The sequence below is a fragment of the Rhopalosiphum padi genome, chromosome 4 (genome assembly GCF_020882245.1).
Source record: "Rhopalosiphum padi isolate XX-2018 chromosome 4, ASM2088224v1, whole genome shotgun sequence".
Taxonomy (NCBI): domain Eukaryota; kingdom Metazoa; phylum Arthropoda; class Insecta; order Hemiptera; family Aphididae; genus Rhopalosiphum; species Rhopalosiphum padi.
Window position 1 is genome coordinate 19,309,617 of NC_083600.1, and position 9,889 is coordinate 19,319,505.

The 9,889-nt window shown below is 23.7% G+C and overlaps 1 protein-coding gene across 1 annotated transcript; it reads right to left on the minus strand.

The window, feature by feature from the left end:
* Positions 1-452: 452 nt before the first annotated feature.
* On the minus strand, positions 453-9,656 carry LOC132928954 (uncharacterized). Its single transcript, XM_060993922.1, has 13 exons — positions 9,608-9,656; positions 9,380-9,544; positions 9,157-9,295; positions 8,965-9,097; positions 7,975-8,126; positions 7,763-7,900; positions 7,516-7,600; positions 7,029-7,101; positions 4,012-4,186; positions 2,198-2,384; positions 1,165-1,417; positions 772-839; positions 453-629 (listed from the first exon to the last, which is right to left on the minus strand). The coding sequence occupies exons 1-13, from the start codon at positions 9,654-9,656 to the stop codon at positions 453-455; spliced, it is 1,794 nt and encodes a 597-aa protein (XP_060849905.1).
* Positions 9,657-9,889: the final 233 nt, after the last annotated feature.

Sequence of the window (9,889 nt, forward strand, 5' to 3'; positions counted from 1 at the left end):
ATTAGAATTTAGACAAAATTCATAAAAAATTTATTTGTATACTTAAAATAATAAAAAAGTAAATATTATGTTTTAAAATTATTTGTAAATAGAAAATATTAGGTTTTAGAATAGAGGCCTAGAACCTGCGTCTCATTAGGATTAGTATGTAATCTGCAGCTCTTTGATGTGTTTTATTTTATTTTAATCAGTGTGTAGCTCTTTAAAAATCACGATATTATAATTATTTGGAAAAAATGGGTAATTTTAAATGTACACAAAAAGGTGTTCTATAGAAGTTAGATTTAAATGATTTAATTGAGGTCCGAGATTAATACAGTGACCTATATAGGTTTAAATGAACGTGTTTCCCGTACTCGCGTCATAATTTAAAATTCAAAATCAAATAAGTAAACATTTAATTGTAGTTGTGCATTATCATTGATCAGATACATCTGAGATCCAAGACATTATTATATTTTATTTTTATTCAATTCCATTTTTAGGCTTTCATTAGCACTGGTTATTTGTTGAAGTTTTTCATTCAAATTATCTATTTGAGATTGTATTTTTAATTCATCCCGTTTTGAACTAATTTTTATAAGTTCGACTTCTTTATTTAATTCGTCGATTTCATTAATATACATATTCTAAAATCAAATGTATTAAATTAAATACATAAATGTATTTTAAACCTTATAATATATAGGTTATATGTATAAAGGAAAAGAAAAACTGTAAGTCACAATTTAATATTGTAAAAAATAGGTGAAAATAATAAAAATAACGTACATTAGAGCCTGTAAGTTCTATTTCTTCATTTTCCAACTGTTCTAATTTTCCATGAATATTTTGATGAACTAAATCTTGAATATAAAATGTTAATACATTTATAAATCGTACAAAAAATATGATTATAAAAAAATATATTTTTACATGCCTCATTATTGCAATGAATTGCGTTTATAATATAATGTTAAATATGTATTGTGGAATTATGCTTAATATATAGTAGATAGGTAAATTTACAAATAGCTGTTCAATGTCTCTCGATCGTGTATTATAGTTCAATGAATTTAAAATTAATATTTTTAAAATACTCGTGTTCTATCGAAGTTTCTAAATGTTGACTATTATTTTTAACTTAATGGGAATCTAGACACCTAATAGTTCGAGTTTATTTACCTTTAATAGCATTTTCTATAGATACATTTATGTCTGTAAATTGTAGTATAAATTTTTTGTATGTTTTTATGTTATTTTCATAAGATGCAATTACATTTCTAGAGCCAATAATATCATTAGATTTTTTTCTAACTATTGCTTCAGAAGTTGTTTTTTTTTTATTAAATTCATCCACGATGATTTCTTTCCGCTTTGTTAATAATTCGTTATGTCTGTTCTGATTTATTTTTAGTTTTTCATACAATAACGTCACCTGAAATGTAATTAATTTTTAATATTTAAAGTATGAACAAGAACTATTATAAATATTAAATTTTAAACTGATTATAAATATAATAAGATATTATACATAAAAAAGAGAAATTATTTGTTCAGATTGCCGATTGGCTACCTATATATTTTACTCGACTATTGATGAAACATTATGGTATTTAAATCCTGAGAGGAATGAGGAAAATACATAAAAAATAAAACAATCTTAATAAAGTTTTGTTGATTATTGATGAATAATGATTATTGATTATTATTTGTTGTAACACTAGGAACACCATTAAAATATTTACATAACATAAACCTAGTACATTTAGGTAGCTTCTCATTTATTCTCTCTGCATGCCAGTTATAAAAGCTAAATAATCCGTGGTACTTAATATAGTATTATTTATTAAGAAATTTCCATAATAGAAGCGCTGAAATGTGTGCCAGATAACATGAACCTATAATAGGTAAGTGCTAAGTCTTATTACGGTAACATATGGTAATTTATAAATTATACATTTTTAAATCAATTTATACTTATTTAGGTTGGCTTTTTAAAGGTTGAATTATATAAATTATTATTTATATTTTACAAGTCTAAAATTTTTTTTATAAAATTAGAATTTAATGTCATATTATATTAAACTTTTATTTGAAGTTTGTGAAAAAAAAAGATAAATATTCATATAATTTACTAGCTGTAAATTTTAATAATAATTAGGTACTAATAATAAGAATAAATAACCATAAATCTATAATTTGGTTTTAATTTTACCTTACTTGGTTGTTTGTCGTTTCGTAACTCTACTAGATATGAACCACTCATCAGTTGATCTGTGTACTTTTTTTTAGTTGTTTGGAATAATGAATCTAAGCATTCTAAATCATCATATAACTTTTTGATATTTTTACTTGTTACAGTCAATTGAATATTAGACTTGTGAATTGTATTTTCTAAATTACTAAATTGATACGGTATTTAGAATATTTAGATGATAGATAATTCAATTAAATTCTTTTACATTTGTAAAAAATGTGATTACTAAAAAATTAAATATAGAGTTATTGTTAAGTCTTATAACTCATAATACTAATGTCTTATAATAATTCATATTTATAGTTAAACAAAAACTTGATATCATCTATGGATCTATGTACTTAGTCATGCGATCTAGTATTATAAAGCTATTTATTAGTTACATTAGATGTTTTTTTTACAACAATTAGATACTAGAACAAATAACCTATTATTACCGGTTTTATGAGCAACTATGTCCATTTCATACGTAGTGTAGTATATCTTTTTATACATTTGTAATAATAAAGTTTAAAATATTCAATATGTAAATCTTGTTACGGTGACTGTAGGAAGAAGTTTAGGAGTTGTTCACATTGTTCGATCAATTTAAATGTAAACAATGTGAAAATTATAATTTTAAATTTCATAATAGTCGTTACACCTGAGTAAAGTACACTCTGCCCTGAATCACGTGGTCAATATGAATAAAATAAAACTATTATAATATTACTATTATTTAATATTTAATACATAAAAATGCAGTAAGTACCTATAATTTGAATTATTGTTACAAAATCCAATTATATATATATTATACCATAGGCGTGCGCAGGGGGTATGTAAGGTATGTAGCTGCATACCCTGAAGCTCTTTAAGTGGCGAACATCGACTCTGGAAAAAAAACCTTTTTTGTGTAAGAAAAATAATTATAGGGTTGCCAGTGGCTTTCTGCATATCTTGAAAAAGTGGTCTGCGCATGTCTATGTATTATACATAAATCTATGTATAGTTGAACTTTAGTCATCTAGCTAATTTAGTCTGTCATTTAAAAATAGGCGCATGTACACATTGTACACAAAAAAAAAACAATCGAGGTCCATAAAAAAATTTCCAATAACCAATATTACATATGTATACTTTTTTTAATTGTACATAAAATCTTGAAATTATGGTGGGGGTATATGTAGATTATAGGACTTATCGATTGTATCATTTAAAGATTGTATTGTTGCGGTACGAGCATAGATATATTTTCAAGTGGAAACCAACCTTTTAAGGCATATAATTTATTTCAAAAACTCAGAAACAAATCGTTCAAATTTGTTGTAGATAACTTAGGTACATCAAGATTAAAAAAAAAAAAATGATCAGTTTAACAATTTACATGGTAAAAAAGGGTTGGTTTTCATAAAAAAAAAAAATGTATATGACAATAGCATACTTCTAAATTGTATAAAAATCAGAATATGAAAATATGGTCAAACATTAAGTACCTATACTTAAAAGTTTTAAAAATTAAAATTTGAATAAATTAATTACTAAAGAAAAAAACTGGGGTGATTCACACTTAGTGAATCACATTGTATATAGTATTAGAAAATATATTATGTCCGTCTTAATATAATGTCAACTTGATATTATTTAACCTGGGTAAATCATCTCTAAAAATATATAGATTTCCAAGGTATCTCCCAGTTCAATATCTTAATTTAAAATAAATGCGAGTAAAATACTGTACAGCATGTCAGCATACTTTCTATAATAAATTAGTGTTTTATCTATATACTTACTGAATATTTTTAATATATTCAACTTCTAAATCATCACTGTTTTCATAACTTTTCATCATGAGCTTATTCCTTTTCTTCGATTCAAACAATTCGTCATTTAACTTTTTTAAAACTTGTGTGTTTACATCCCGTTTTGATCGAACATTGTTAATAAAATAAGTAGCATTTTTTAAATCTACAAATTATTTTTGTTTATTTTAATATTTAAAACAAAATTAACAATTAATAAATTAAAATAGAAGATATTTAATTACAACTATTTAATTATTAATTGAAAATTAGACATCAACAATAAATTTAGCTATTAATTAGATATCTACTAATATTTTATAGTTTTAACGATTAATATAACTTTGATATATACGATGAGCAACATGAAATTATAATATAAATGGTAGGTACACCGTACAAATGGTGTATTTTGTGGTTTTGTCTTTAAATTTAGAATTTTGAGTAACATATAATAATTTGTGGTTTTTTCCTTATAGTTTAACATTTAAACATGAATAATAAGTATACATAGGTACCTAATTATTCAATGCTTTTAGAATTTAAAATAAAAACAATTGGTATTGTAGTTAATAATTTGTGGTTTTTACCTTTCAAGATATAATTTAAAACACAGAGAAGATAATAATGAATAATCATAATATTAACATACACAATAAAATTGTTAATACAGTAGAACTTCAATTATCCGAACTAATTATTAATGTCAAGGGTGGTCCGGATAAACAAATATTCGGATGACCGGATGACATATCAAAAGTTATATAATTGTATGAACACATTGTATGTGTGTATTTATTATTAATATATATGTAATATAATTTGAAATTTGTAGCAATAAACAAATAATTTTATTATGATATTTAACTGAAAAACTTTATCTTGTCTGGTTAATTGGACGTCCGCTTGATAGGCGATCGGATAATCGGAGTTCTACTGTAATAATATTCTTTACTATTATTTTAAAAATATCTATAATAGAGTATAGGTATATATCAACCATACCATACTTAATACATAAATACCGTATATAATACTTATATAACATATGTATATGGTTTATTGTATTATAAAATTGGTAACATTTTATATTTTAAGATTAAAACATGATTACCTACTTAACAATAATTATAGGTGACAAACTTATACATATTATAAAATTTTTAATAATATAATAAAGGAGGCACATTTGTATGAGGGTTTATCCCTCTTCTACAACCGCGTATTTGCTTTTAACATTTTTCTTTTATTTATTATTAAAATTATTATCTAGATTCTACACTCTTAAACACTCCAAAAATTATATTTTGGAATCCTATAAAATGGATGATAGTATTATATGAATAATGGTTATGGTAATATAATTTTGGAAGACGAAAAAATGAAACCTGTTTATCCAAATATATATAAATTATGACAGCCGACAGGTAGCACATAACTACAACACCAATAAGTTCAAACCGACTACCGAGTATAAGCAGCTTTCGGCTATGCATCAAATAAAATATAAATACGTAGAAGTACCTACGTACCTAGTTAAGAATACGTCAATAGTTCAAAACAGGTTTTAGGTAACCATTATATTATCTATTATTTATAGTGAGTAATAATGACAAATACATATTAAATATAATTGACTAATAATTGAATTAAATATTACTAATAATTGTTATAGACTTATAGTTATACTTATAGACAATAGTTTGTAAATTGTGAGAGAACTTGGTATCTTCTCAAATATACTAAAAATAATAAACCCATCCATGTTATCCTAGTTCTACATATGAATCCTAGCTACTTTTACGACTATAATAAGATTAAATATACTTATTGATTTTAGTCATTAAATTTAAAATCACTACTGTAATATATATTTTTATACGTCAAATATTTTGGCCAAATATTTGTATAATTAGTATTTAAAACATAAATTATTTTTATTTATTATGGTAACATTTGTTAAATATAGGTAATAAAAGAGAAAACTTGTTTAAAATTTTAAATTCTTTAGAATAAAATTATCCAGCTGATGGTTTTGGTAAATGTTATTTCTGCATGTTTTTACAATATTAAGTTACAGTATGCGTAAATGAGCAATTATCTGGAAGCGTTTTTTGATTCCGTAAATTTAAAATGAACACTGTTGGCGACCCTTGTAAAGTGGGGCTAACATGTGATCCAAAATCACTATTATTATTATTTCTTACACGTGGGCCCACGCTTGGGAAACACCATACATTGGGGAAAGGGGTACTGCATTTACTTTTATATACAGTTTTATTTAAAAGTGAAGTATGGAAAAAGTAAAAATGGGAAGTCTTTGTTAAAAAGAAATTAAAAAATATAAGCATTTTTAATGAATTTCTTTGCATAAATAGATTAAAGTATGTGATCATTATTGAATTATAATTAGGCTCCGAAAATTGTATGGATAACCCCCTTTAATTGACTGGTGTTTATCAATGGCGCCAAACTTGGGACACTACCTGTATAACATACATCTATTGTGCCGGAACAAAAAAGGTATACAATGTATATCAACTGCGCCATTAAAAAAATAATGGTTAGCCCATGTTATTAAAAAATTGTCTTAGTTAATTTTATTTTTATAATTTTAGTTTATATGAATAGTATAGGTACTTAATATAGTTATAATTTATCTTTTCTTTTTATGTAATTTATAATTCGTTAATACCGGAGTCAAGGCCGTAACTAGACCCCGTAACTAGATATATTTTTAGTAAGTAATCGATAGGCGCAATTGACATACACATTTTGAATACCTTTTTTATCCCATCATTTTTCTTTACCTGTGATTTTCGACACAATTGATATATACTCGACTAGATATCTTTACGCAAGAATTAGTTAAATAGGTAGGTAAGTACCTATTACAGTGTCTTTTATGAATGAATGAATTAATTTTATTAATTTTTTTTTATTTTTAATTTACTAGGTAGGTAGTAGTATTATAGTATCTGTGTATAATACATTTTTGGAAATCTTACTCGCAATAATCTCTTGTTCCATAAAATTTATATTGTTCATTAACGTATTTAAAGAGGTCACTGTATTGTAGTTCTAAAGGAAATTTAAATAAATACGGTTAATATACATAAATAAATATGTTAACAGTTGTATGTAAGAAATTAAAATATTTTTAAAATTAATATTTATAAAAATGTTGCAGAATAATTACACAAAAAAATCAACTGTAGACAAAATTAATTAATTTATATTGTTAATTATATTTGTTTCAAAAATAACATAATATACTTGGTGCTAGTACCTATAATAGAAATTACGTATCTACTTCGTACACAACATGGTATTACGAAAAAATATATGAAAATTATTAGATGTTCCAACAATAATTAAATATTTAATTTGAGTTGAAAAATATTTCATAGGTTTTAGTGAAAATAAAAAGTTCATCTTCCTGATTTCATACTTAAAATTTAAAGCAATTGTAAATTAAGAATAAAAAATTATTACCTGTTGTAAATTTATAAGAATTGTTTCATTCAAAAGATTATGAGTTATTAGAAAATCAGTCCAATCAACATCATACAATAAACTTCTGGAATAAAAAACCTCAAGTCAATATTTTATTGTCAATTATAAAATTATTAAAAGTATCAGTTTAGTTGTTTAGTTATGCATACAATTAATTGATAAATAAATAATATTAATTTGTATTAGTTTATTTAAAATGAAAATTATGTTATGAAAATTGACTCACTTACTATGTGTAAACGAGTTTATTGGTTTCAATACATTCGTTTGTTCAAGAGAATCAATAATTTCCCTTACTTCTTTATACTTATTGAAAAAACTAAATTCCGGGTTAATTATACTGAATTTTTGTTTTATATATTCTCTAGGGAAATATTTAAAATCGGTTATGATTTCATATTTGTATTAGTATTTATATGTATACATTAATTATTATACTTTTCATTATATTTAAATTCAAAATCCGAAAAAATTTCCTTTGAAACTTCTTTTATACTTGTTTCTAGTTCATTAACGCTTAACTTAAAATCTGAAACTCGTTTTTTTAATTGACTTTCAATTGAATTAATTTGTACTAATATTTCTGCAATCTGGTATTTAAATATTAAAATTAAATATATATAATTAATTAGTATTGAACAAAAATTAAGTTAAATAAAAACTATTATGTTCTAGGATTTCTCATTTATTATTGTACCTAGTTTACAATACTTTCGTTTTAATATTAATATACAATATGATTTATTTATTATTATTAACTCCGTTTTATTTGTTCGACAGTGAATATTATCAGGTAATTGCATTTATAATTTAAACAAAATTTGAGCATTCTCAAACTGAATATGAAATTAAAATTTAACATTTTGTACCTAATCAGTTTTTAAAATTAATTTATATGAATTTAAATATATGAAGTTTTGTTAGATAAATTAAGGTATTTAGTTTAGTGTTTAAACTAACGAAGGCATAATATGATACCGTTAAAATATTTATTAAATATAATTGAATAAATGAAGCCATTACACATATTTATGGATAATTAGATATGGAAGGATTATTCAATAAATGATTAATTTATTAAAATTAATAAACTTAATCATACATCCTATAATTTTATCCAGTTTGGTCAGATACAACCCTTGATTAGTTGATTAATTTAGTTTTTGTCTGGTTTCGTTTTCGACGAATAGTCACAGATGAAAAATCCTTTGACCGTGTTAATATTAACAAAATTCAATGAATTAGGGGATTGTTGGAATTATAAATAAGTGACGCATCAAAGACACGGCATTAGCGCATTAGCCACACCTATTGTCGCCGCTGTGCGCAGATGAAGCTAACCGCCTGAGGTTACTCTTATAGATAGATTATTGTAATGCAATCTGATTAAATTAATTAATGTATAAAATTTTGAATATTTTAGTATACTTTTGCCTTATTTGAGGTATTTTGTGAAAGTAATTTATTTTGTACGTTTAGTGATGTATCTAATGCATTATTAACTTCAAGAAACATAAGTCTAGCTTGTTCAATTTCTCCTTTGATTTTTCTCTTCGACAGTCTATAATTAATTAAAAATTAAAAATCTGACAATATTTTAATATATTAATACAATAAGACCTCTGAAATAAATATGTTGTAATTAATATATTTAATATTTTTTGTTTTGATTCAATTATAGCTTTTTTTTTTTTTAGTTTTAGTTCCATTGATTTTACTGGTTGAGAGTTTAATGACTCTTTGTAATATATAAAATTATCTAAACAATAATTTCCAACACTAATAAACACTATAAAATACATTATATATGTTAAAATGGATTTAATAATATTATTAATTTTACTGTCTGATTTTTCTTCATCAGTTCCTAAATATTTGTACACTATGTCTGCTTTAATAATTCGTTCTTTGATATCCAAAATCGATTGATGGTATTTTTCTAATGATCTAAGTTCACTTAATACATTAATGTACATACTTTTTTCATGATTAAACTCAAAAGGTTGTTCTATAATTAAAACATTAAAAATATAAAATATATTATTTAAAAATAATAATTGAAAAATAATACTTGTTAATATCGATGTGATATAATCAAAAATTAAATTAATCTGGATCATTTTTAGGAATTACTTTTAATCATTTATTTTATTTAATATATAAAAAGTTATTGATTTAATATATTAAAGGCACGGCACCATGGTAACGCTTAAAATGTATTTTATTGTGTGTTTTCAACCATTAGGTTTATACGAGTTAGGTAAGTACAAAGTTATGAATCGGTTACAGTGTTTGATAACAAACTACTGACCTATTATCCCACTTGCTACAGCAAATATTATATAAATTTATT

Coding starts and splice junctions, on each gene's coding strand:
- LOC132928954 (XM_060993922.1), bottom strand. CDS start 9,656: ATGATCCAGATTAATTTAATTTTTGATTATATCACATCGATATTAACA. Junction 9,296..9,379: donor TGATGAAGAAAAATCAGACA/GTAAAATTAATA, acceptor ATTATTGTTTAG/ATAATTTTATATATTACAAA. Junction 630..771: donor TAGAACTTACAGGCTCTAAT/GTACGTTATTTT, acceptor ATTTGATTTTAG/AATATGTATATTAATGAAAT.